The sequence below is a fragment of the Drosophila grimshawi genome, unplaced genomic scaffold (genome assembly GCF_018153295.1).
Source record: "Drosophila grimshawi isolate 15287-2541.00 unplaced genomic scaffold, ASM1815329v1 contig_1369, whole genome shotgun sequence".
Taxonomy (NCBI): Eukaryota; Metazoa; Arthropoda; class Insecta; order Diptera; family Drosophilidae; genus Drosophila; species Drosophila grimshawi.
In genome coordinates, this window is record NW_025062891.1 from 2,506,105 (window position 1) to 2,533,925 (window position 27,821).

Below are 27,821 nucleotides of genomic sequence, written 5' to 3' on the forward strand. Positions count from 1 at the left end.
TGTGCTTGCCATTACTGACCATGTCATATCGTTCAGCTGATGCTACGTGTAAGAAGTTAAAATGTCGGAAAATGTAAAAACTGACGAAAATGTGCCTAGCTGCCTGCATTGCAGAGTGTACAATTCGAAACAAAAATATCATGAGATATTCGACGAAGTCGGCATCGAAATAGAGCTGGCCAAACTGCTCGACAGGTATTTCGAGATAAAAGTTGAGCCCGCCGGCCAAAAACAGAAGCAACTGCTCTGCGAGGAGTGCGTTAATACGCTAATTCGTTTCTTTGACATCGACGAACTGCAAAGGGAGCAAGATGCTGCAAATGGTGCAAATAAAAAGCCCAGTAATGATACAAAGTCTTCTGATCCCAAAAAGGATGAGAGTCCCGCGAAAAAGCAGACAGCTGCCGGCAAAAATGCCCAAGGTTCACCAAACACCTCGGCGAATGCAGCCACAAAGCAAGAGAAGCCGGCGGCGACTGCTGCTGTGATTGCTACGACTGCTACTGCTCCTGATCATACTACAAAAGGAGCGCCTGAAGCTGTCGGCATACGCATCACCAGAGCCAGGAATGCTCCGCAAAAAAGATTGCCCATAAATATGAAGGAAGCAGTCAAGCGAAGTGGAACACTTAATGACAAAGCTGACGTCAAACGGAGTCGATCTAGAGAAGCTGCACAAGGATCAGGCGATCAGGAGCAAATTAGCGCACTCATACGTGACATTCTAGAGGATGAGGAGTCGCCAGCGGATGAAAAATTGGTAGAAGCAGCTGCCACAGTCCGTCAGTTGGAGAAACAATCAGCGGAAGAGGAACAGCAGCTGGAGGAGGCGGTGGAAGAGGAGCAAACGGTGCTCGAGGACCAGGACAATAATGATGAGCTGGAGTTTCTGGTTGAGCGTGAAGGTTACTAATTGCATATATGCTTATGTACTCAATGTATTTGATGGTTGCTCGAATCCTTACAGACAGCTCCTCGGAATTGAGCGTGCGTCATTTCAAATTGGAGCGAAAAATTAAAAGCGTCTCGTCGCAGTCACAAAATGAGAGCCAAAGCGAGGATGAAGCATTCAAAGTGGAGCCCTTCAATTTTGTGCTGATCAAGGAATGTATGTATGCCCAACAAAAGTATTTCACACACCAATTTAATGAACCCAATCGAATTGAATCCCACACAGCTGATAACATTGGCGATCTGTACGAGTATTTGGGAACCGTGGTGAAGACCTGTTTTGAGACTTTGATCTTTGACTGGGACACTGTGTGCCGCCACTGCTCGCTGAAGTGCAGCAAATATGAAAGCTTGTTCGATCACATGCTGAAGAGTCACAAGGAGCCGGACGATATTTACAAGTGCCCGATTGCTGACTGCGCGTCCGAGCTGCAGGGAGCCAAATCCTTGGCCATGCACCTGGTTGTGCTGCATGCGCCGGTAGCCGAGTAAGCTACACAGAACTCTTGAGATTTAAGCCAAATAATTGATTCATAATCTTTCCATTTAGTATATCCATATATGGCAGTTGTCCCGAATGCAACATGACCTTCTCAAACATATTGCAGTACAATAAGCACTCCTGCGCGCATGTCATCAAAAAGCGACGCGGCATCCGCCTGTATTGTGAGATGTGCGGCTTGGAGTTCCCCTCCTGGAAGCGGCAAGTTTTTGCTAGCAACTCTATAGTTTTTATCGCAGCTAATTCGAATTTTGATTTCGTTATGCAGCTTTAATTTTCACAATCAATTTCATTTGGAGCGTCACAGGCCTCGCGCCTGTTTTGTGTGCAGCTACGCGGACACCAACATCGATGAGCTCTTCCATCATTTGCACTACGCTCACGAGCCAGAGGGCACGCTCTTCTGTGACCTGTGAGTGTGTTGCGATTAATTAGCTTACCTCCCCTTCCCCCCTCAAATGTAATTCACTTCTCTTTCTGCTCTCGCAGCTGTGATCGCAATTTTCGGGATCCTGCCGTCTTTTTGGAGCACAACAAATCACACTCGAATGTCAGCAGCACCACCTACAGCTGCACCGAATGCAGCGCCAATTTTGAGTCTCGCGGTCGTCTCAATGGACACCTGGTTAGTGTTAACACATCTTTTGGGTCGATATTAGCCGTGTAACTTTTTTAAGATTGCCATAAGACTATCCAAATATTTATCTGCTGAGAATTAAGTCTTTATATATACAAAATTAAAAGTAAAATTTGTTGCTCTTGCAGCGCACCGCACATGGCAGCGTCATCAGCTGCGAAATGTGCGGCCGCGAGTTTGCCACGGAGGCCACATACAACCTGCACATGAAAACGCATCTGATTATTGAGCGCGAGGTGCATGTGTGCAACAATTGTGGTCTGCTCAGTGAAAATAATGACAGGATGCTGGTAAGCCGAGCAACTAACCAACTAACAGTAACAATCTATAGCGATTTTAACGTATTTATTGTTGCAGGCTCATGTTGCGGAAGAGGATTCGGTTTGCTTTGGCATAGATGTGGTAGTGGAAGTGATGCGTGATGCTTATGTCTGTGAGTTTTGCTCCGCCTACTTTAAGCAGAAGAGTGATTTAAGCGCCCATCGCGAATCGGGTGTGCACAAGGATGGCCACTTCTGGTGTCATCCGTGCGGCAAGAAGTTTACCGATATGAAGCTCTATCGTCACCATTTGCGCAACTATCAACAATTGCGCACAGATTTTTCGCATCGCCGTCTAGAAATTTGTCTCTACTATATGTGCGATTATGAGGTGAAGATATAGATATGTATTTAGCAAGCATTACTAATTTTGAATCCTGCCAGCAGAATTGCAGTGAGGCCTACATTAATTGGAATTCGCTATACACACACAAGCGGCGCACACACGATGCCGTCGAGAAGCAGGACCCCAAGACGAAGGATAACGAATGGATCTGTCAATTCTGTCAGAAAGTCTGTCGCTCCAAAATGTCGCTCTCGGTTCACGTGGCGCGCAGTCACAACAACAGTGAGTTGCTAGCATAAATGGATTAAATATTAGAATCCGTTTTAGAGCTCCACTCTTTGCAGATAATGTGGTCTGCTCGCTCTGCAAGGCTTCGTATAAGGATGAGGAGGCGCTAAAGAAGCATCACGCCTATTGGCACGAGCGCATCGAGTGTCCGATGTGCTTGAAGGTGGTGAAGAATCGTCGCAACTACGACACCCACATCAAGGTGGTGCACTCAAACAATAAGCGTTATTCGTGCAGTGAATGCGAAAAGGGTTTCTATCACAAGAGCGAAATGGAGGCGCATCAGCGGGTGAGTGCATAGTATATAGTTTTGTTGTGAAATGATTGATTAACCCTTATCTATTTATCCACAGCTGCATTCTCAATCGTTTAAATGCGAACAGTGCAACTTCACCACGAGGAACAAGAAATCGCTGTCGGTTCATGTGCTGGGCCAGCACTACAAGCGTTTTGCCTTCAAGTGTAAGTTCTGTGAGAAGCGCTTTGGACGTCGCCAGGGAGTATCGAATCATATTCTACGTGTGCATGGCTCCAAATATACATGTCGTGACTTCTTCGATGGCGGTTGTGGCAAATCATTTGGCTCGCCGACACGCCTCAATGTGCATGTACGAAAGGCGCATAACAGCTGCCTCTTTCCGACCGATGACGCAACCAAATCGGAGGAAAACGAAGACGAGGAGGTGGAGGATGTGGAGGAGGAGGAGGAGGAGCCAGCTATGGTGGATTCGGCAAGCGAAGGTCCGTCTACATCGAAGGAACGGTTAATTCGCATCATTGCGAACACTGAGATTGAACTCATTGGCGATGCAGCTGATGCCGACGACGACAACGAGAGTCTGACTGACTCGGAAATCTTCGAAGAGCTTCAAGAGATCAATGCAATAGCAAAGCAGCCACCAAAAAAGAAACCAAAGCCAATGACAACGCAAGCATGACAGGCTCGGAAACGTTTAGGAAGTTTCAGGATATCAAAAGCGCCGACAACAACAAAAAAACCCAATAGAAAGCAAAGTTAATCGTGTTGAACTAAGAACTAAGAACGATTGCATTATTTGATTGTTGCTTTTATTTGTATTCGCTAAAGCTGTTATTAATCATTTGATTTCAACTGATTTAAGTAGTTGCTACTCATTATTTTGAACACAAAATATGTCAGTAGATAGACATACATAATGTATGTATGTATTATAATATAATATAACTAAATTTCTTGCCGTATTTCAACTGACTTTCAATCACTTTCACTATTTGTCTCTACATTCATATCATTCGCACTTGTCATTCATGAGCTCATTTAACATTTGGTTCTTCATCATGCACATCATTCATCTTTCATTCGACTTGCACATATATTCATATATATATATATATATATAGTCACTTATCATAATTTGTTTCAGGAATTAGTTCGGGGTCTAATGATAAGTCGCTATCCGATCGTCGCTTTGAACACTTGAATCTCAGTAATTATAACGTTATTAAATTTGTTTAGCAGACACTTCTATGCCCTACACAGCTCAGCTTCGAAATTTTACAAAAAAAAAAATAATAGAATTATTTGTTTATCAATTGAAGATGTGTTAAAGCTACGTTGCGGTTAAAACTTAATTTACAGGGTATCTGTGAGTCCTATACGTATAATATTATCGGCAGCAAATTTGATTTATTAAGCGTTTTGCAGTTTGGTCATTAAAATTTCTATTGAACAAATAAAATAAAAAATGTTCGATTGTGAATGTAGTGATTTGATTTGATTTGATTTGATTTATGATACTCTAGAACTTGGTACAGAGTAACTGCGGGTCGAGCAGCTCTTCTCATCTTATAATTAGTTTAAGTATAGAGATATTACATATCGACTAATTTCAATTGCATTTAACTAGCCAGAATCTGGCGGAAGCAAATTTGATTTATTAAGCGTTGTAGTTTGGTCATTTAAACTTTGAAGATTGTGTGCGGAGCTCACCTGCAAATAAAATCAATTTTATATATGTAATGATGATTGAGATTAGGTTCGGATTTGTACTCACTGGGCTAATTGGTGTTATAACAATGGCGGTGCGCGTGGTGCAATGCAATAGCGCCGTGTCCTCAGTGGACTCATCACAGTCACCATCCGCATCGACATCCACATCGGCGCCAATGTCGCTGTCAATTTCCCAAGTCGGGAAATGATCCATTTCACCCTCACAGTTCAGATCCTCCTCCTCGAAATCCTCATACTCATCAATTAGTATAACTGTACGCAATACATATACACATAAACATATATAAAATAGTAAATATCATTTATTGACAATTCCGGAGTAGAACTCCAATCTGCGTTGAGTATTGAAAAATGAAAAGTTTTTAATTTGGTGAGATGTTCTTTATTTGGGTAGATAAAAGAAAAAAAATGATTCTTTGGTGTGGTGCGGGATTATTGTTCGAAGTTCAGGCACGGCCTGGCTTACTTGAACTATCTGGCGGCGTTGGCTTGGCACTCGAATCCAAGGATTGTGCGCCCTCATCTGGCATATTGATGCGTTGCTCGTGTTTGCTATATGGCTCCGATGTGGATCTATGCAGGCTGTTCAATATAAATATCTACATTTGAGATATGTTATATATATACATTCATGTGTGGATTTATACGCTTGCAGAGGCTTATTACAAACAATATAAATATGTACATATAACCTCAGAATGAAAATCGACCTGAACTTTATACAATCGCCACATTTTGGCAGCTCATCTTATAATTAAGCATTTGTACAATCGTTTTTTTGTTATTTATGTTATTTTAAATAAAACAGTTTAGATAGTTTATAAGTTCAAAAAAAACTTACCCTTCGTTTGCGAAACTAATATTTTATATAGCGTAGATAGACAGTTTTATATATTTTCCCGATTTTTTAGAAAGAATACTTTAAAAAACAAAAAGTGTTTTGCATTCCTACCTTTTATACCCGCTCTAGAAATATATTTCTTAATAATAGAAACTATTTCTGAAAAGAGAAAAAACCTTTCCAATTTTAAGAAATTTTTTATCATATATTTTGAAATTATTTCTAAAAGCAAGAATAATCTTCAAGTTGTCAAGGCGAGCTTGATTTTGGGGTGATTTTCTAAAATTAAGGCCGATTTTTTTCTGAGTGTACAGAGCTGACAAAAAATAGCACTATTATCAATTCAGAGCGTTATAAAATGACTTCTGTAAATTACTAATAAAATTTATATGTAAAATAGATTATTGTTGTGAAACTTGGCATAGATGACTGCTTCAGCTGCAGGAGTTAATTGGAAAGATTGAAATATGTTTTTAATTTATTTTGATAAGAAAAAGAATTGAGTAATTGCAAAATATTGGAAAGCTTATTACAACTTATTTCAAGCGATTTTCAATTACATACAACCGTTATTGAAACAGTTCTTTGAAAGTATTTAAGATATCATGACCAATATATAAACAATCAAATCATCAATCAAATATAATCGAATAATATATATTCTAGTTTTGTCTGCAAGGGCATTTATTCTTCGGCGGGCCGAAGAGAAAGTGTTGTTGATTTTGATTTTGAACTTACCTTAAAGTAACTCGTTTCTTAGTTCTATTCTCTAAATCAGTCATAAATACATCATTGTGCTGTTGCTTCTCAGGCGTTAGCTGATATGAGTTAAGCACGGAAGACTATATTACATATATTACACATATTATATATAATCTGATTCTTATGAGCTGTTTGTTACTATTTAAATACCTTTGTATTGGTCGCTGTATGCTGCGTGTGTGGCATGGTTGTTTGTGTGCCAATCGCATCTGTTGTTGTTGTGAGCGTCTGCGTCGAGGTTAGCGCCGTCTCGCTGCTGTCCAGACGATCCGTGGAGGCAGCTTCCGCTGCTTCAGTTGGGGTCGTCACTAGCTCGGGATGTACGCTAAGTGTTGCCGTTCGCTTCCACACATCGATCATATTTTGATGTTGTGTGTGATGGAGATTATGACTGTGACTAGGGCTAATGGAATGTATTTTGGGTTTCGGATTTGCGGGCAACGGAAGCGCTAAGAATCTATCACGATCCTCCATATAGGCCTTGATCAGGATATCAAGTTTCTCCTCAATATCCACCACCTGAAATTGTACAAAATGTTGAGGGAACTAATATGCTCGTAATTTACTCGAATCTCACTTGTCGCTCGACTTTAACCACACGCGAGGCTAAGCTGATCTTTGATGCATAGACATCCTTTGCCTTGGAACCCTGTTTGCCCAGTATTTGATCTAGACTGTGGATAGAAAAGAACAGATCACAAATGGTATTTTATGTTCATATAGTTTTTTGACTCGAAGAGCATTCCATAAGATCTAGAATATCCCTCATAATATCTACGGCTTCTTTTTTATTCCAATTTCTGCTGAGTGAATTTTTATTGCTATGATTTTTAAATTGTTTAAGCTTAATTTCTTAGAGGTATATTTCCCTTATAAACATAATTATCCAGATGCATATACCTCATGTATGTTTATTTATAACTAAGAGTTTACCTTGCTCTACATCCAAGTTTTTAGCTGTTCATAAATTAAAGATAACCAAATTCTCTAAGTAACTACACTACACAGAAAAAAATTGGCATAACATTTTGAAAATGTGCCTAAAAAGAAAATCACTTGATCTTAGATATAATTTATAAGTATACGAAAACAATTTATTAAAACTATAAATACTTTTCTACTTCTGAGAATTATTTTCTTTTATATGAAATAGAAATTAAAAAATTCTTTCGGAATTCACAAACAATAATGCCAAAAAATTGATAGTTCGACTTCAATTATAATAATTCAAATATATAAGAAACGAAAACGATTTAAGAAATCTGTATATAGATGTACAAATACGCTAGAATTTAAAAGTATTTGTTCTAGAAAAATCTACGATTGCCGTTAGGGTAGGGAACTGTAACAGGAATGCACTCTAAGACGACAAGGACTGCTCTACCTGTCTATATATATAGATATATATTATAGATCTATGCATCCAATATTAGTACTTACCGCAAGTGCAGCATTTTGACGCGCCCCAGTAAGTCCACGTGACCTGTAAATGAATAGATTGAGATGCAAACGGTTTTCGAAAATAATTTGAAGAGTTTGGTTTAAGCTAACCAGCCGCATACTGTTCCATGACGTCCTTGACATCGTACGGCTTCAATGCCTCCTTAAACTTGCGACGTGCCACAAAATACTTGAGCTGCAACCATCAGTTATATAGTAGAGTGATATATATTTGATATATTAAAGTGGATTTTAATGACATACCTTGCGTATGAAGCGTATGGCGATCTTATGCCGATTTGTCAGCTGCGTGCAACGCGGCTCCTCATCCTCATCTGCGGGCAATTTGTGAATCAGAGAGATTGACTTGTGCGTTAGGTTTTGGTTGCTTGCTTCGCGCGTGGTTTAGCGGCAATTTGTTTTGTACATTAATCAAGTCAATCCAACAACACACAATTAACACATACAAGTAGCGTTATACACACACGTACATACATTTGTAGTTATATGCATATAAGGTAGTAATATATAGATCGTACAATAAGTATACAGATATTAGGTTAGTTACATATATATGTAAAGAATATATATATATATATTTATCAAATCACAATATAATAATTGTTAGTTGGATAGTGGGATAGTGGATAGTGGAAAAGCATAGTTGAGAAAGCATTGAGTAAGCAAGCGTTGTGTGTGTGGCCATGTAGCGTAGGTGAGTAGTTACTTAGTTAGTTAGTATTAGTCGTTCGGAGTCCTTTACAGGTATAACTCCCTATATATGATACGAAGTTAGTACAGTGTCTACAGTGTCTACCAAAATGCAAACTTAACTAACTCTACGACAGTCTAGAGAGCGCATGCTAAACCAAACCTAGCACAAGGATAAACACTTTCTCAGAGCTGGGGCTGGGTAGGCTTATTCAACTCTAGCTGCAAGTTGCCAGTTGGCAGTTGCAAGTTGTACGCACTTGCCACATAGAATGCGCCACTGTTGCCCTGCAATGTGCCCGTCTCCAGAAAATGTGAGGCAGCCGCAAAGAAGCGACCCGTGCGTCCACGGCCTGGACTGGGACTAGGATTCAGATTGCCCTCAACTTGCGACTCGGCCTCCGGCTCATGCTGCTCCACATGACCCGCCTCCAAGTCCTTTGCGGGCGTAATGCGCGGATTGCGCAGCGAAAATGTCGACCCAAAAAAGTCACCTTGCAAAAAGCCGCAGAGCACAACGGGTATGGTCAGCGTATTGGAACTAGCCTCGACCTTCGGCCTTGCGGCATCAGCAGCAGCAGTAGCAACTTCTGGCTTCTGGGTCTGGCCCAGTGTGCCCAAACTGGCGCTATGAATGCTATTGGCCAGTTTGTTGGGGGACGGCGTTGGACTTGCTGTATGTGCATTTGTGTGTTTTTGTGTTTAATTTATTTATTTTTTTTTGGTGAGAAAGCGCATTAGTCTCGGCTTGATAATCCCTTAAGGCAACCATACATCATCATCCTTAGCAGGTTTTTGGTTTAATTTACTTTTTCGTTAACATTTTTTTTTTTGTTTTTCTTTGCAAGAACCAATTATGAACAACATCAATTCAATTTAATTTAAAAAATGCAACCACAACATTGACACAACCACAACACTCAAAATACGGTTATATAATTTATAAGAATCTCAATTTTGTTTTTTTTTTTTTGATTATAAGGTGTATTGGTATATGGAACCTGGGCGGGACCTTGTAGACTTACCGTCTGAATTTTTAATATTTTTTAAGCAAGTTGTTTCAGCAACTGAATCTTCGCTAAAACTTGGATTCATGGATTTGCCATTTTGTACTACCTCTGAAAATTTCAAACCAGATGTTAAAGTTGTTTTTGTGTTTTCATTTTTGTTTTTGTTTTTTTTTTTTGTTTTTTTTTTTAATAATTTTGCATGTGTGCCAATGAGTCAATTACTAACTAAATGCAGAGACACGGTAGTCTATATTGGTCAGAATACACACTTACAAAGAATTTCAAATCTACGCACACAAACAGTTATAAATTGGTCATGTTAACTTTTTAATTTTTTTTTAAATTAATTCAGTTATAAAAATGATTTTAAATCTGTTGCTTAGGCAAACGCTTAATATCTTTGGATTTATTTAATAAGTGCATAGTGAAATAAATATTCAGGAAAAATACAAAAGAAAAGGTTTCTAGATATAGTATTAGGAGAAGGTATTATATGAATAAAGAATTTGATGAATTTATGGTACATGAATATGGCATGCAGTTCGGGTGACAGAAGACTTCATGCTTTCTTTTTTTTCCTCTTTAAGAATTATTTAGTATGCATTTGAGTACCAATTATTTTCTTATATATACAGTATGGCATCCTGGCTCTTTTCCTCTTCAAGAATAATTTAGTTTCCCTCCGCGTTTATCTACTGCTTTCTGATATTAAATATTTTCTTGTAAAGGTATTTAATTTTATATTCCACGTTCGTCTACATAGCTGTGTTAGTTTAAGTATTTCTATTAAGTATATCTAACAAATATTTTATTAAATTTCCGTTTAGCTACATTTTCACATTTTACTTGTCGCTTCTCCGCTGAATTCGCAATTTGTTTGTTTCAATATTCTAATAAAGCTGCGGGACTTCAATTAGTTTCCTATGCCAACGGTTTTATTGTTTTATTATTGGCTGATTAATTGAAATATTTTCTCATAAAGTGAAATTTATTATTTTGTGTTGAACTTAAGCCAGATGTTTGACTACTAAAGTGATATCAGGCGTTATTTAAATGCAGTGCTGGATGATGTCTTCAAATTTGTATATGAACTATGGTAAAGGCAATCAGGTATTTGAACATTAAAACAACAAATAAATGCAATATTTGAAGAACATATGTAAAAGTGTGAACATGAGCCCAAAAGTTGTAGAACATTTTTATAATATTAGGTGAATGGTAAGAAAAGCTACGAAATTTAAACTAATCAAACTTTTATGTATTGGAATTTTTGGCAAAGCATAGAAATCTGTCCCTAAAAATGAAAATGCCTGCAGTAAAAATAGCCTTTGATTTTGACTGTTTTTCTGATGAGATGCGCAGCGCAAATAGCAAAGCAAAATCTGTTGTGAGTTTTGCTCATTGATGTGAGCCAAGTTGACATTGAATGAGATTTACACAGATTGTGGGTACGAGTAAAACATGCAAGGGACCAAGACAAATAGAAAACGATAACTTGTTATTTGTTTTATGTTATTATTTTAAATTTTTTCTTTGTTTTTTTCGTAAGTGATGGTGCATGTGGTTAAATGTGTGTGTGTTTGTGTGCAAACAGAATTCGTAATAAGTGGAACTTTATTGGAACTTTATAACAACTGTGAAGGCAATCTTGAAACAGAACTCAGCCATCATCACCATTATCATTATCATCATCATCATCATCATCATCATCATCCTCATCACCATCACCGAATGCCAAATGGCTTGAAAGCAATTTGTTAAGGAACTTACCCAAGTTCTCCACAGATGCGTTGATATCTCGAATGGTGCGCGAATAGCGCGTCGATGCCCTCGATGAGCCCGGCGGCTTGGACATTGTGGAACCATCGGGTCCGGGCGTCTGGATGGTCTGGCTCTTGTGCCGCCTAATCGTCGGCAGGCGGGCCACAAAGGATGTGTTATGCTTAAAACTGGATGAGGCCCGTCTATGGAATACAATATGTACACAATTATATTTATAAAAATTAGTAAAGAACTCGAAAAGATAGAGTAGAGTAGAATAGAGTAGAGAGTGGGGGATTTCAGTAAACGGAATAAATTTGAGCGAAGTACAAAGAGCTCGAAGATAGTTGCATATGGTGTATTTGTTTGTGTGTGTGTGTGTATATCAGTGTGTAAGCTGGATACTGGATGTGTGTGTGTGTGTGTGCTTGTGTGTGTGTGCCTGTGTGTGCTTGTGTGTGCCTGTGTGTGCCTGTGTGTGCTTGTGTGTGCTTGTGAGAGTGTGCATTTGGTGCAGAGCTGAAGTTGTGTGTTCTTTGAGGGACAATTCACTCGTAGATAGGTGCGTGGCAAGCTTCAATGACACCAGCTGAAAGCGATTCTACACATTTTCCAACTCATTCGCGACTTTAGTTTTGCAATTTTGTTGTGAAATTCGATAAAATTTGCAATATTTTGCTTATAATGATTTCCGGTTGATTTTTAAAATTATTTTGAAAGCTTGTAAATAAGTTATATGTTTTGTAAAGATGATTAAAACTAAAGATTAATTTTTGAATTTGCTGAGATAATGCGTCCCATCTCTAAAAGAAGTTAAAAGGAGTTAGAGTTCAATACCTTTAAAAAAGATGTTAGAATTTAATCCCAGAGGGTAATTTTATGTACTCTCTTAATGAAATAATCTCTTCCTGAATATAAATAAGAAAATGTTGATTAATCAGCTGTTAAGATGCCAAATAAGTCCAAACTGCCAGATGTGCTTTAAAGCTGTAAATCGAAAAAACGCACACGGAAATACAGCACAGTTAAAGAGTTTATGGATCGTAATTTCAGCTGATGTCATTGCGAGTTAAAATACACTTAAATGCAATCAAAGTAGCATGGATAATAAATGTGCAATTGCTCCAAAGATGGTGTACAAATATTTGTGCCAAATTAGTGAATACAAAAAATGTGCGAATACATGTTGTAAATATTGGGAAAAAAAGAGATAAAAACAGAGAGAGAGAGAGAGAGAAGGTGAGTGAGTAAGAGAAAAAAATGGGGATAAAAAATCATTTAAATTGGTTGATTGAACTCACATGTTAATTAAAGTACACATTTTATGCATTTACGTGTGTGTGTGTTTGTTTTGTTTTGTTTTGGTTTTATTTTCATTTTCATTTTTTTTTTTGATCACACAGCAGCAGCACAATGAAAATCAATTTGTATCACATTGATTAATTTACTTATATCATTGTTGAGAATATAAATTAAACAATTGCAAAACAGAATTTAACATAGGTTTTACAATTTTGTTTGTTCGTTTTTAACGCTTTTTCTCAATAATTATCAAATATTTTCGAAAATAGCCAACAGAGTGGGTTCGATAATAAAGATTACGGATTACGATATAGGACAGTGAGAAAGATAGTAGTATGTAGACAGAGATAGTCAGATAGGGTGCGTTATATAGAGAAGCTGCGAATTACAAACTCGATTGGTGTGTGTGGGGATTTCTTTTGATATGTACTTAGAGGAGCATTTGATGCATTTTGATGTTTTATGGCTTGGTGCTTGCTAAGCAAATACCCTATGAAAACAAAACATGAATAGCATTTGAAATCATTTTGCTTGATTTTTTTTTTTTTTTTTTTTTGATTTATTGTAATATTTGTTGTGAGTATTTTGTTGCTTTTATCACTTTTACCTATATTCGGTTATGTTTTTTAATAATCGCTCCCAGTTTTCAGAACTGAAAAGTTTATATAAAAAATATTATGAAAGAAAATGATAGAGGTACGTAAAAAATGTTCAACAAATTAGGTACGCTGAAACTGAAATTGTTAATCAAGAGACGGAGAGGATATTTCTTCTTTTTTTTTTTTTTTTTTTTGGGTTGTTCTGGTTTTTTTTTTTTTTTTTTTTGTTGTGGCTTATGTGAGGAAATATTTTTCATATACAGTTTTGTTGTATTGGTTGTACACACATACATTTGTATGTACAAACTACTCATGCGTTGGGCATTGGCATTGGCGTTGGATGTGTATTGTACAGACTAACTCGTTGGTCGAGGTACTCGTTGTAGTTTTGTGAACTCCTTTGGCAGGAATTCACAAAGGATACTCGTCTATGACACACTCTATTAAACAGTTGATTGTGTTCTTGTGTGTTGTGTTGAATGTGAGAGTGTGGTTGTGGGTGTATCTGTACAATTGGACTGCATGAAATCACTCCCAATTAACTAACCGAATAAGTCCCAAAATAATTCAAAAAATTTGATAATTATCAGAAATGGAAATATCACAAATATCACAAATAATACTACAATTATTTTCTTTTTAAAGATTTTAAGTGAACAAATTGTAGTAAGAAAACATTTAAAGTAAGTGAAATCATTAAGCTTCGTCTGCTAAGTGGCTCAATTAATATTTAAAGTTTTATGCAAATTAGTTGAAAAATAAATAATTAAAATGAATATATAATAAATCAGAATTCAAACTAACAAAACTATTTCTGAAATATTTTCCAAGGCAAAGATATGTTTGCGGGAGCATATTAAGTTGAACTGAGAGTTATTTCATTTCATCCCCATAATTGCAATTTATTTAACTAGTGTTAGGACACTTGGCAACTCATTGTCCGCTGCACATTCCCGGAATGTATTTTGTATACGTGTGAGGCAATCAATGGATTGCCCCCAATGGAGACACAGTAGTTGGCTACTTACGATGCGGGCGGACTCGGCAGCGCCACCTGATGTATCTTCCAGGTGGCTATCGAAACGGAATGCTCATCGGCCGCATAGCAGCGCCAGACGGCCTGAATGAGCGTCGCCGCCGGCTGGCGACGCCGTATCATGTGCTTCTGGCGCTGCTGCTGCTGCACCTTCAACGCAAAGCCGCTGCCCAAAATGCCCTGCAATGAGCCAGAGATGAATACCGAATTGCAGATGTTGCATAAATAAACGAGCAACTTACCGCAGGTAGCGCAAAAAAGGAAATGCCCAACAGAGCACAGCAGGAAGCAATCAATTTTCCCTGCCACGTTATGGGCACCATATCTCCATAGCCAACGGTGCACAGCGTTATCTGGGTCAAAGTTAAATAATTGAGATGAAACACGGTTGGCTTTCAGCTGTATATTTTTCTTCTTTTTTTTTTATGTTTTCTGGTTGGCAACATACCACGCCCCACCACAGCGCCTGGGCGAAATTGCTGAACTTGTCGTTGACGTCCTTCTCCCACATATAAACTAGGAATGATGCAAAGATGAGACCTAAAAATCCAATGTACATGGTTGTGATGAGCTCCTACAAGAGATGAGCAAATGTCAGTTGCAAGCTAATTCCTCGAAACACCTCTCAATCAAATTGCCAACCTGTCTATGTGCGTATACAACCGAACCGAGCAGTTTCCAGGTTCCCCCACGTCGATCCATGCGCACCATGCGCAGTATCTGAAAGAATCTTAAACCACGCAATGCGCTCGTCGCAAACACCTGGCCAGAGGTGCCCATGCCTAATACTACAATTGAGGCTAAAATGGTGATAATATCTGCGGAGACAGCCAATTAATATGGTTGTGCATCTATGATATCCGTTTGCACTTGAAAGCCTTGTCTCACCTATAATACAAAATGGTTGCTTTATAAATTTAAGTCGCCCAAGTGTGCCTTGGTATCTGGAGCGGCATCCTGATGACCAGAGTCGCGCCCCAAACTCCATGGTAAACCAGATGACAACTATGATTTCCATGCGAAACAATATATATACAGCATCCTCCTCGTATTCCTTGATGGTGGAAAACACGCTCAATGCGAGACATGTGAACACCATCAGAAATCTGAAAAAGTATTAAATGAAAACAAATTGAGTTATTTAACTTTATTTTTATATATTAAAAAAATTACTTTTGTATGTCTTTCTTTCTTCATCAAAGCAATTCTAGATTAAATTTTATATATTTATATATTGTTTGCGCTATCAGCTTTTTAATAGTTTTATTTTATAATTAATAACACAAAGTTATTTGCAATACTTTCTAAAGTTTATTTAAAAGTATTTAGTTAGACTAGTAGCCAAAGCTTAGTCTTGTATTTTATTGTCTGCTTAGTGACTTAATATAATGTTATCGACATATGCAACTAACAAGAAGCTATTTATATTAAGTCACGCGGGGCTTCAATCTCAAGCATGTAAACAATTTATTATCAATTAAAAGTTCTTTGCTGCTGCAGCCAACATATAATAAAAGCTAAAAGACAACGCTTTAGTGAGAATATTTAATATAAAAATATTTGTTTTTAGCATTTTATTTTGAATAAGATTGTAAAAAAATTTAATTGCGTAAAATAAATAGGATATTTTATGCCGAAGATCGTTATAGTTAGGAGCGAACTATGATTACTGTTTATAAATACGATATTTTATGTCGAATGTTTACTGTATATATACTGTATATGATATAACTTTGTAAATCTATCTACTCATTTTATTAATTGTAAATTTTACATTTATAAAGTTCTTAAGAATGCCAAATGTCAAATGGCAGAAAAAGTTGAGGCTATGCAGAAGATCGTATGGAAAATTTGATTAGAAATAGTAACTATGTATTTTAGCTGTGTATTTGATTAGAAATAGTAACTATGTATTTTAGCAGTGTATTTTTCATGAATTAACTTTCTCATTTCGTCAACTGTAAAACTTTGTTTTAATTTTATAAAGAACAAACCGCCTGATTGTATTAATACTCTTGTATTACTGCTCTCGAATTTAATCAATGCCTTACAACTTAACAAGTGGCTAGAGATAATTTTGGCAAACAAGTTTAACAAGCGGGCTATTTGAACTGTTAGATAAAGTATTGTTTTTCTTTTTCTTTTTTTTTTGTTGCTTTTTTTTGTTATACTCACACCATCACATGATAGAATATTGCATGCAAGCCCCGCGGTCGCTCCAGAAAGTTGTACAGGCGACTCTGCATCCGCCGGTAGCGCGCATCGCGGCGATGTGTGCCGCGATTATAGTTCAGCGGCTTCCCTAGGAGTGACATTCGCGGTTGCCGAAAACGTTGCGATTTGTTTGGTCCCGCCGGTCTACATTTCCTGCAAGAATACACACAACATTCATTAACAAACATTAAGCACACCAAGTTGAAATCAAATTGAGAGAATCTACTGCACTGTTCTCGTACCCCTTGTAACCTCTTATATCATAGAAAGCATAAACATCGTTTTCGGGATCCATGCTGTATGCATTATCCCGCACTAAGATCTCCCTTCACTTCACTGCACTATCGCAAAATAAAAAAAAAATGAACCCTCAAATTGGCTAATCGGTATTTTGGCGACGTGTGTCGCGTTTGGCGTTCAGTTCACAACTCGATCGTCTGTTAAGCGGCCCGAGTGTTAAAACCTTTTCAGCCATAGACTTTCCAAAAAACAAAAAAAAAATAACCTCTATGTGTATATTTTGTTAATTATAAGCAGTGTGTTTTTTCTACACACCTTGCATTTTTATGGTCACCTACGTAGACCTTTATTTGATTTGATTTTATTTTGTATTTTATTTTACTTTATTTAATTGCACCTGGGAAGCCCTCATAAAATTTTTGCGACGACTTCATTTTCGACATTTGTTTTTTCTTTTCGCACATTCTGTTTTCTTTATATATTTTTTTCTGATTTGCGAGAGCGTGTCACATCGAGTGGGCGCTTAGCCGGCTCCTTAGTTTAGTCACGATCTGTGGAGGTTTTTTTTGTTTCTGTCGACAACGTGCCACATGGCTGATGTACGTCATTAACATTACGATGCCCCCTTTTTGGCAGATAAATAATGCAAATATGGGTGGGATTCGATTTTGGGGGGTGCCATTTTAATTGGAAAATTACGTTAAGCATGGAAACGTTTTGGCTGATACAGATAAAATACAGTTACATTGACGTGCGCAATTTTGTCTACAGAAAATTGTAATAAGCTCGTATTTCTTCAAAATGTCAGCCTTAGGTCTTAGGCAACCACACTCACCACATTGACCCAGATTTATGGGACTTGTTACTTGTCACAAGGAATTCGTAATCTGCCCCTGGGCAGGTCAGTTTGAAAAGAATGCAGAAAAATTCATCTTTAAGAAATATTATTTGTATCTTTTATTCCATAGAAGTTTTCATGGTCTTAATTCTTTTGATTTGAATATTTAAATATTGAATTCATCTTAAACTTACTTTATAAGATTGTTTTTAGCTTTCCAACTCAGTTTTAGTTCTCTTGACATTTGACTCAGATATTATTTATTAAGTTAGAAACGTAAAAAGTTTGCAAATTATTTGAGATAAGCCAAGCTTTATTTTGTTATTATCGCGTAAATTTTCAAAATGTATAATGTAAGCCAACTAAGTTGGTTCAATTCCTATAAGATTTATAAACAAAATTTTCATTGTCTGGCAATTTAAACATTTCAAATGAACTATATTGTCGTAATTTAGCAGTTTCGCTTTGTTGTCCATAAGATAATAGATGTTTATAGTTTGTATACAAAACACCTCACAGAAATTGCGGAAATAAAAAGTGCTAAATATACGCCAACCATGCATAATGTCTCCCACTAGAGACCATCATTCTTATAGCGATGCTAATTGTGTGTGGGATATGCGAAACAAGTTTCAGCTTATTATAAACTAATAATAATAATAATATTGATATATTTATTGTACTCGTATTTGTGTACACAGAACTCTCTTCACTCTTCGCAGAATGTCGGAAATTTTTGGCTTACGTATTATTGGCAATAGATCAAGTTGAACGTCTCTGTCCATAATTGAGAGCTCGTAAGCAACTCGTTGACAGAGGCCCCGCAACCTGCCACCTGCCACCTGCTTCTCAGCACGATGAGAATTCTAGAGTGTCATATAAAGTATATTGTGACATACACAAAAAAAAAAAGAAAAAAAAAACTCATAGATATTGTATCTTATCGGTGAAAAGTCTACCAAATATAGAGCGACAGCTTTTTGAACAACTTTTTGTTTGCAGCCAAAGAGGAAAAAATGTTTTGCATAATTCGTCAAAAGTTAGTCATAATAATTGAGGCAAAATAATTGGTTTTAAATTTTAATGTAATGCTTTTTTTGTTGTTGTTTGTTTGTTTTTAGTCTGTAGCTGGCTAAGGTTAGACGATAATTAATATATATATGTATGCAAATTTGTGTGTGTGTGTGTGTGTTCGTTGTGTGTTTGTGTGCACGTTTTGGCCATTTAAATGTATATACAGTAATTGTTGGAGGTGGAAAGTTGGAAAACAATAATAATAATAAAAATACATATATGAATATTCATCGATTTATGTTTTAAATTGTATTATTTATATATATATGTATATGTGTATATATATTAGGGTATCCGTTGTATCCGTTAGTTAGCATGATACAAGATCACAAGTTTGTTTGTTGCTGTTAGCACCCCGCCAATCGTTGCAGTTGCATGGTTCAATTGTTTACTTCTTGGCATCAATGATGATCTCATCGCCCGATTGAATATTGTAGCTGTAGAGCTGCTTGTTCGGATAGCGCATCTCCTCGGGCCCATGCTCCTTGTAGTCCTGATCCAGATAGTAGAGCCGCATTTTGTTTGGCGCCAGATTGATGAGTTTCTCCAGCTTCAGCTTGAGATCGCTCACACTTAAATAGATGTCCACAAAACGACTCTCGCTGATTTCGTTGTACGTAAACAGAACCTTGACACGCTTCTCCGGCTTCAGATTGACATTGACCAGTGGATCGAGTTGACCGTGCACCTCTAACAGTTCCGCATAGCGAGCCGGCCGCTCCGATTCCGGTTTGTTCATATAGTGACGAACAAAGGCACGTTCGGCGTCCACACGCTCATCGACACTGATCTTGCCGCCGCCATTCAGCATGGACACATTGGGCAGACGCGCAATGAGCAGCTGGCGGCGCTCGTGCTCCGTGCACTCCAGCGTTTCCCACAGGGGCCAATGCTTGACGCGCAGATTCTGCAGCTGATCGTATTTGGCCAGCTCATCAATGTCCGCCCAGCTGTTGAGCTGGGCACAGCTCAAATTGAGCAGCTTGAGGCAGGGAAAGTATTTGTGGCACTCACTGGCGCTGGCCGAGTCCAGTTCGGCGCCGGCCTGCAGCGATTTGATGGGGCATTCGGCGAGCACGAGCGCTTCCAGGCTGGGGAAGAGCCGGCCCAGGCGACAAATTTCCTGCCAGTGCTCGATGGGATTGCCGGTGAAGTGGAGCGTCTTCAATGCCGCATGTGATTGTGTCAGCTTGCGTCGAGCCTGGCACAGATTACAGCAAGTGTCCGCTTCCGTCCCCACCTCCACTTCCGTTTCCGTTTGCGGATTTTCATTTTTATTGTGTGCTTGTGGCACACATTGGCAGCTGTGGAACTTCTCCTCCAGTGACTCCTGTGCAGCGTCCAGCAGCACAGCACTGTAGTTGTTCAGGCTCAGGTGGAGCTCCTGCAGCACCGGCAGATTCTGCAACAATGCATCCACACACATCCAGTCCAGATACGTGCCATTGAGCACCAGACTCTTCAGATTGACGGTTGGCGCCGCCAGCAGCGAACTGGGCGGGGCGCTCATCAGTTGATTTTTGCTCAAATTTAAGAACTCAATGTGCGGCATATGCTTCAGTATGTTGAACACCTCCTGCCAGTCCTGCAGCTTGTTCTGCGCCAGATCCAGCTCACGCACACGCTGACACTTCTCCCGGATGCTGTCGAAATCGCCGGCACAATCGATGTCGCAGTCATTGAGGACGAGCAGGGCGGGCACACTGGTCAGCGGGGAGAGCCGCGGTATGAATATGGAGAATTCCATGCGACCGCCGCATTTGGTTACGGTAAAGTCATTGGGCAGATCGGAGCGCTTGTGCAGCTCGGGCTGATTGGCATTCTCGAATTCGCATTCGGCGAAATATTTGCGCTCCAGCGCCTCCAGCAACGAGGGCATCTTTATTTAAACACGGCCAGTGTCTACAAATGCAATTATGTAAATTTTTAGACGTTTCACTTTTGATTCCGTTTGAAAGCGCGCTTTGAGAAGCTTTCGATCTCTGCTGTGTGTCGTTGTGCTTGTTCTTCTTCTTCTTTTTGTTACAGCTTCCGTCTATGCCTGTTCTGCTTCTTGTTCTCGCTCTTGCTGTTCTTGTTAATTTTGTCAGTCGCAGCCCGTCTCAGCTCCTTCGCTGTTGTTGCTGCTGCTTATTGATTTTTGTAGAACTTAAATTTCGTTTTGCATTGAATTTGTTGTTGCTGTCTTTGTTGTTGTTGTTGCGTGATGCAACTTTTTGCGCTTATTATTTAGTTTTGCGCAGTTTTTATTGCATTCGTCAATTTAAACAAATTGCTGCGCACGTTGCTTTTGTTTTCTATGCTGTTGTTGCTGCTTTTTTGTTGTAATTGCGCACTAATTTAACACAAAATTGTTGTTGCCGAAACAAAGAAACACACAACAAATGCGTGTGTGTTTGTGTGTTGTGGGGGCCACTTGCCAGTCCAACTACAGCCCCTCTCTCCCTCCTCTCTCCGACGCTCTTTCGTGTGGCGTGTGTATGTTAATAATCCAATGGTGTTTACTACGACAAAAAGCCAGGCCAATGATGAGTAACTCTCTGTTTTTGTTATTGTTAAGCTTTTCTAATTGTCGCTAATGCTGCTGCTGCTGCTGCTCCAGCTCCAGCTGGTGGTTATGGTGATTTCGATGGTGTCTCTCTGTCCGTTCGCAACGCCACCAAACGCTCAACTAAACCACAACACAAGAACGAACTCGCCTCCGTGTTGTATGTATTCTTCTGGCCCGTTTTGCCAGTTTGTGTGCTTTTTTTTCTGTGTAGGTCGCCGTCATGCGCACAGGGGCGGATTTGCGGTAAGCTTTTTGCTCACGTTACACGTTTTTGGGGCGCTTCGCTTGAGCTAAATAATTTTTATAGACATATTCCAAATTAAACGATGCACTAAGTTCTCATCTGATGCAGATTCTCATCTAGCACTTTTGCAATTTACCGCCCCTGCAGCTCCAATCAGATAAGAACTTATCACAAAATAATTTGGGACCGCCAAGTAGAGTAAATGGAAATGATTTATAGTACACATATCGCATAGGTTGTTAAGTTTTTGTCGTTGGGCTGAGGCCCCACAGTTGGGCCCTCTCCAACGGGCCCAGTGCAAATGTAAATGCTTGACAGCGACCTTGCGACGTAAATAAATACACACACGATCAATTACGAAATCAGTTTCGGCTATATAGCTATATTGCAAATAAAAATATTGCTGCGCTGCTTTTGCTGTTTTTTGGGTTAGGGGCACGCAAAAATAGAACTGAAAAATTATAGATCTTTGTAAAAACACATTTGCTATGACCTTGCAAATGCTTTGTACACTTCACAGCGGCCCTAAATCTACTAAAAATTGGGCGGCCTGTGCGTTGCCAGATGCGCCACCGTTTGAATTTGTCTGGAAAACCAGTTATAAAGTCAACGGTCATGCCACAGTAAATACACGCTACAAGCAACTCCCCCAAATGTGCGTAGCATATTTTTATTATGATAGGCAGCATTAATTTGTAAACTGAGGGATGAATGCAAATATAAAAGCATTTTAAAATTTCCATTGCCTTGCTGCGAAAATGATGTCAGGTTCGTAATGTTGTCGTAACAACTCAGTGGGGTTCACTATGTTGACAGCTTGAAAGGTGCGCAATAAGCGAGCGAGTTTTTACAGTGGAAGGGGGTGCGAGCGACGGGTAATTGAAACAGGCAGAGAGACAGAAAGACAGAGCAAACGTAGGCGCGTGAGAGCGAGAGCGGAGCATTAGAGCACGCGTTGTGAGCGCATTAATTTACAAAGCTCTCTCACTCAGCTGTGCTTTGTTGTGGCGGACACACGTACAAAAACACAAACATATGTTTGTTTGCATTTGCGCTCGTACGAAACTGCGCAGCATATTGAAAGCTCTGACGCTCAGCTGATTGTATTTGCAGTGCATTGTATTTGAGAGCTTTCCGTTCTCACTCTATCTGCTAGCTGGTAGCTTTTACATGTGCACTACAGCAAAAACAACAACAACAACAGTATAAAGAAAAACAACAACAGCTCACTGAAAACAGATGGCAGCACTGTGACAATTGACAGTTGCTTGGAAGTTGATGTCAGAGAGAGCGTTAGAATTTTGATTTGCAAGGAGCAGAACGTTTGACGCCTGTATGAGTTTTTATGACCCAAAAGTCAATTTGCTGCGAATATTGAATAGAATTTTTCAGCATGGAAAACATAGAAATATTTATATAAATTTGAATGTCATCATGTGTTCTCCCGCTTGGTCAACTACCCTGACTGACTAGGGTTCCAATCCATTCACACGCACAGACGTGTGTAGATTTGATTATTCCTGTCATTGCGCGTCTCGTCTGTTCCAAGGAATTGTCAAATGAATGTGCGAGCAGTGCTTGTGCTTGTGCTCTTTACGAGCGTTGTTTGTTGGATCAATAGGTAGGAAATGGCAAATCGTAGCAGATGTCATTTCTATCAAGGAAATATGTATATGGTTTGTGTGTAGCGTGCGGGTTTATTTCTTTATTTATGACAACAAATTGAATATGAATAGCTTTGGTATTTATTTTGTATTGTTTTTATACAGCTGCATATTTCAGCTTTTTTTTTTAAATTATTTCCCGCTGTATTAGTTATGTTTCTTTTTAGCCTTAAGCCTTAAGCTTGGGGTTAAGCGCCAACCATTTGCTTAGCAAAAGTTTTGCCATCGCTTCACGAAAAGTTCGAGCGTTTTCTGAGTTATGTTTCAGCTTTAAATGTTTGCAAAATTTAAACATTTGCAGACGACAGTATTTTTTTTATAACAAATTTATTTTGCAAATATTCTTTTGAAAAGAATCTTTTATCTCATATACACAATTATGTGTCCCTTAAAACATGAAAAAGGCCCCATTCATACATATATATTAGCAACGACAACAGAATTTTTGAAAACAATTTGGGCTCACTGTTCTCATCAATTATATCTTTGTTGCATGCTGTTGTTTGTTGTAGTTGTAGCTGCTGTCCGACGACCCGAATCGCTCATGTCTCGGACATTTGAAGGCGTCACACATTCTTCTATTTACCTATATACATATTTGTAGACTTATATATATATATGTACAGTCTATAATTATCCATGAAAGTCGCAACACATTGAGAATTATACTTAAATGCGATTTTGTTATGGTTTGACCGGCGTTTGTTTTGAGTGGTGGACAGCGAACGACGAATAATCCGTTTGTCAATAGAATTTCCATTTTAGCCACGATGCCAACATTGCTGACTCAAAGCCATTTGATTATAACTCATATATCATCATTATTGATGTTTTGTTATTGATATTTTGTTGATTTGATTTTATGGAGAACGATTGAGTTGGCGTTTATTATTTAGGGCTCGGTTTTTCTTTTTAATGTGCTTTGGAAACATTTTGTAATTAGAATTTTTGTTAACCGAAAATATTTCGATTTAATTTAGCGAACGCAATTTTATGGCCAATTTGTGTTTACAAATGTATATGCATCGTTGTATTATGTATATTAGGATATATGTATTTGTATTTGTTCTTATATATCAGAACAACAAAGCACAAGTAAATCCGTCGAAAAAATTTGTTCAAATCAATTGCGTCAATATAAGCGTCCAAGATTCTGTCTAGTTTCTGTTTTTGTTTTTGTTGTTGTTGTTGTTGGTCGTAAAGTTCTATAAATGCTATTTTGTAAAATGGAAATTTTGACTTTTCGTACCCGGCGGCCTTTAGTGACTTTAATAAAATGGCACTACGTAAACAATGCAGTCATCTATGTATATGAAAAGCAATTTTCATGTCTCAAACATTTTCGCTTTGTCGCTGCAAAAAAGTCTAGACAGGGTGTTTTTTCTCTTTTTTTTTTCTTCACATTTTGAATTATTACAATGCCTTTTTTATAGTCGGCAGCATACGTTCATACGTAAATAAATATATCTGAGTTTGACGAGGTCGGGCTGCTGATTTTGTCTTCTTGTTTATTCGGCTTTGTCTGGACGCAGCTGAGCAAGTGAACCTGAACGCTACGCTGCGTATGAGTAATGTATTTTGTACAGCTTTCAAGCCGTTTCGGTGTCATTTTAAATGAAATTGATATACTCCATAAACACAAGTCTTATGCCCTTATTTGCCCACTAGCCAGGTAAAACTATTGCTTTGATGCTCATCGATTTGCAGCCAATAAATGTATTCACAAGAAATCACAATATCTAATTTTTTTTTCTGTGTTAAATTGGCAAATTGACAAATTGCATAAATGACAATAACTGTACGTTATGGCTGACTGACTGATTGATGGACTAGTTGGCCAGTTGATGGTGCGGCTGGCGTTGACAGTTCTCATTAGTCGCCATAACATTTACAAACGAACAGATAAAGCGCTTTCAATTTTAATGACACTTTTCCCGATTACCCTGCGCAATTCAAACGCCTTTACGGATATGATAAACAGATATTGATTGACCCATAGACAATTTGATGATGGCCATTAACAGCTGAGTTAACTGTGTTTGAGAATATCTGAGGTACATTATTACATTCATGTATTTGTTAAGAAATTTATTGTGGACTTCAAACAATACACAATTTATTCAAATGAGATTTAACGAAACAAAAACAAAAATGTAATATTAAAGTAACCTCATATTAAATGACTTAAAATTAAAAATGAATGTTTCGATTAGAATTTAAATATATATAAAGAAATTTGTCAATGACTATGGTTTCGCAAATAAATACATATGCAGATTAAATCAATTTTGAAATCCTAATTTTCCACTTATAACTTTTGTTCGTTATCTAAAGAATGATGTGAGGTACGACATGCTAGATACGCCTACAGGGAATTTTCTAGTCCATCGCTTTGGGACTTGTTTGTTTTTGTTTTTTTGTTTTTTTTTTGCCCTTGTTACCGCCTTTTTATACGCATCAGATAATTCTGTTGTTGTTGGGACCGTCAACGTTAATTTAATATGCGACATTTGCACTTTTCGGTCAGCGCTGGCAATGCCCGACAAGATGATAACTCCCTGGAGGGACTCGCTCAGCGGTTAGCTGTTGGGTGTCATTATCGCTTGGATCGGTATCAATTTGTGGACGGTGTTTAGTGGTTGCACAATTTGTACCCGCACGTAGCCGCAGTTGCCGGCTGTTGGGTTTATTATTTTTATTATTATTCTTATTATTATTTTTTTTGTTTTAGTGATGCACTTCATGCTTGGAGCTTGCATTATGCTTAATGTGGTTGATCGAATTGAAACATTAGCCTTAGGTGGTTCTTAAAAATATTTGACAGACCAAGCTAGTAATTCTGGAATACATCAGTTCAAATAAAATATCGAGTTCAACTTATGGTTTTTCATTTTATTTCCACGACACCAGAATCGTTGTATTTGTGGAAACTGTTGCCATTAAATTAATTGTTCAGCATTGAAAATGTGATCCGCACGGCTCAGCAAATCTTGTTTCTTTCAATTATTTACACACGAAATAAATACATACGTTAAATCGTTAAATCGATTTTAGAAAATTCACCCCCAGGCGAATTTCTTAAGAAATTTGTGCAAATTCATTTGAAGTGACTTTCTACTTCTTACAAAATTCCACCCCATTGTTGGAAAATGAAATCGCGATATTAGATTTTGTTCCCAGAATTATTTAAAAGCAGTATGTGTTTCTTAGATTTAAAAGAAAGAGCAAAATGTTTGCTGTTGCTTGAAAAGTTTCGTAGAACCTTCTAGTATAGAGAGTCAATATAATGTTATCAGTATCAGTAAGTATTATATATTTATCGATAGTTTCAAGGATGCATTATCCAAGCGATTGATTTTTGTTTACTATATTTTGGTTTATTTTCATGCTAAGAATAATTTTATATGTGATGGAATTGTAAATAATAATATGAAAATGTTAATTCGCGCTGATTTGCTTGTTTGAAGAGGTAATCTAAACCAAGAAATATATCGTTGACTGCTGAATACATTTTATTTACTTTCAATTTCATCAAATTAGCACACAAAAAAGTAAATATTGGAAAAGTTTGACAATATCTTCTAAGTTACAAATTTGATACACTTATCTCAATTGCACATAAGAAAATGCTCGTTAAATTGGTTCAACTTTCAGCTGGTGTCATTGTATCTTTTAACCAGTGGTGTACCAGATAATGCTTTGACGTGACTATGTTTGTGCAGATAATGTCAGTTATCTGACTACCTACGTTTTGCAATGCTACGTTTATATCAAGTTTAAATAAAGTATTTACTGGCTAAATACTTAGAGGCTGATGAATCACTCGATTGCTCCACTGATTGCGCTAATCGTGTTTGCCTGAAATAAGTTGGTGTTTGAAAAGCTCATGATAATGTGAATGAATGATTATAGAGGAAAGTAATAAATATATTATTTACAGTAGCTAATAATCGGATTGGTTGAGCTCAAAGTGCTCTTTGTATCTGAGTCATGGGCTGTTCAATTATTACGTAGGCAGGCAGACGTCCGCAGAGACCTCCGTTTCAATTGCACTTGCTAAAGCAGTTGCAGTTTGCCATTTTCCTTTAGCCACTGCCATTTGAGCTCATTATATGCAATTAGTGCGGTTCTCTTTCAGTTGGCCGGGACATAAAGTAACAACTACGCTGGTCAAGCCGACTGGCTAACTGAATTATGCATAGCCAGCTCGAGTAAACTCATTAAATACCTTACACACAATACACGTATATATATATATATGTATATATATATAAATATCAGTGCAACTATAGTCGGTTGAAGTACTCTACGGGCGCAATTAATTTGCTGGCAATAATGAAATCTAGGACAAAATGTTGGCAAAAGGAATACGTTGACAGTTGCCATACAAGCAGCAGTCGTATCTTATTCCATACTTGTGTATTCTTCCATTATGCATATAAAATGTAATATATCGCTGTTTGAGTCTGCTGAACTAGCTCACACCCTGTCTAAAAATATCTCAATACATATGTAAAAAATACAAAGTGAAAATCTTGTGTAGGGATTAACCAATTATTT

General features: G+C 38.0%; 3 protein-coding genes across 16 annotated transcripts in view; 1 reads left to right on the forward strand and 2 right to left on the reverse strand.

The window, feature by feature from the left end:
* The first annotated feature begins 46 nt into the window (after positions 1 to 46).
* LOC6559685 (zinc finger protein 616) lies at positions 47 to 4,099 on the forward strand. Its single transcript, XM_001987132.2, has 11 exons — positions 47 to 905; positions 968 to 1,108; positions 1,178 to 1,439; positions 1,502 to 1,654; positions 1,722 to 1,865; positions 1,943 to 2,078; positions 2,219 to 2,380; positions 2,448 to 2,741; positions 2,798 to 2,978; positions 3,041 to 3,273; positions 3,338 to 4,099. The coding sequence occupies exons 1-11, from the start codon at positions 62 to 64 to the stop codon at positions 3,920 to 3,922; spliced, it is 3,135 nt and encodes a 1,044-aa protein (XP_001987168.1). The 5' UTR covers positions 47 to 61; the 3' UTR covers positions 3,923 to 4,099.
* LOC6559686 (potassium voltage-gated channel subfamily KQT member 4) overlaps positions 4,031 to 27,821 on the reverse strand; it is a 55,171-nt gene continuing 31,380 nt past the window's right edge. For 2 of the 14 annotated variants that reach the window (XM_043216439.1, XM_043216441.1), the window contains 19 exons: positions 16,612 to 16,803; positions 15,325 to 15,542; positions 15,079 to 15,254; positions 14,885 to 15,010; positions 14,679 to 14,789; positions 14,429 to 14,616; positions 13,409 to 13,453; positions 11,509 to 11,702; positions 9,754 to 9,846; positions 8,989 to 9,402; positions 8,282 to 8,352; positions 8,129 to 8,213; positions 8,018 to 8,060; positions 7,155 to 7,251; positions 6,728 to 7,096; positions 6,554 to 6,657; positions 5,441 to 5,556; positions 5,018 to 5,226; positions 4,031 to 4,953 (listed from right to left, as the gene is read on the reverse strand). In XM_043216439.1, the coding sequence (XP_043072374.1) occupies positions 4,867 to 4,953; positions 5,018 to 5,226; positions 5,441 to 5,556; positions 6,554 to 6,657; positions 6,728 to 7,096; positions 7,155 to 7,251; positions 8,018 to 8,060; positions 8,129 to 8,213; positions 8,282 to 8,352; positions 8,989 to 9,402; positions 9,754 to 9,846; positions 11,509 to 11,702; positions 13,409 to 13,453; positions 14,429 to 14,616; positions 14,679 to 14,789; positions 14,885 to 15,010; positions 15,079 to 15,254; positions 15,325 to 15,542; positions 16,612 to 16,803 (2,938 nt within the window). In that variant the 3' untranslated portion in view covers positions 4,031 to 4,866. Of the gene's footprint in view, positions 4,954 to 5,017; positions 5,227 to 5,440; positions 5,557 to 6,553; positions 6,658 to 6,727; positions 7,097 to 7,154; positions 7,252 to 8,017; positions 8,061 to 8,128; positions 8,214 to 8,281; positions 8,410 to 8,988; positions 9,403 to 9,753; positions 9,847 to 11,508; positions 11,703 to 13,408; positions 13,454 to 14,428; positions 14,617 to 14,678; positions 14,790 to 14,884; positions 15,011 to 15,078; positions 15,255 to 15,324; positions 15,543 to 16,611; positions 16,804 to 16,892; positions 17,044 to 27,821 lie in introns of those variants that run through there. The other 12 variants (XM_043216437.1, XM_043216438.1, XM_043216436.1 and 9 more) reach the window with 12 other exon arrangements.
* On the reverse strand, positions 18,796 to 21,715 carry LOC6560871 (tubulin-specific chaperone cofactor E-like protein). Its single transcript, XM_001987134.2, has one exon. It carries the CDS (start codon positions 20,679 to 20,681, stop codon positions 19,191 to 19,193), a length of 1,491 nt encoding a protein of 496 aa, XP_001987170.1. The 5' UTR covers positions 20,682 to 21,715; the 3' UTR covers positions 18,796 to 19,190.

Bases quoted from the DNA above. Each gene is read 5' to 3' on its own strand.
- LOC6560871 (XM_001987134.2), bottom strand. From the start codon at position 20,681: ATGCCCTCGTTGCTGGAGGCGCTGGAGCGCAAATATTTCGCCGAATGC.
- LOC6559685 (XM_001987132.2), top strand. From the start codon at position 62: ATGTCGGAAAATGTAAAAACTGACGAAAATGTGCCTAGCTGCCTGCAT. The intron at 1,109-1,177 runs GTATGTATGCCC...AATCCCACACAG, and splicing joins TTTTGTGCTGATCAAGGAAT to CTGATAACATTGGCGATCTG. The intron at 1,866-1,942 runs GTGAGTGTGTTG...CTGCTCTCGCAG, and splicing joins GGCACGCTCTTCTGTGACCT to CTGTGATCGCAATTTTCGGG.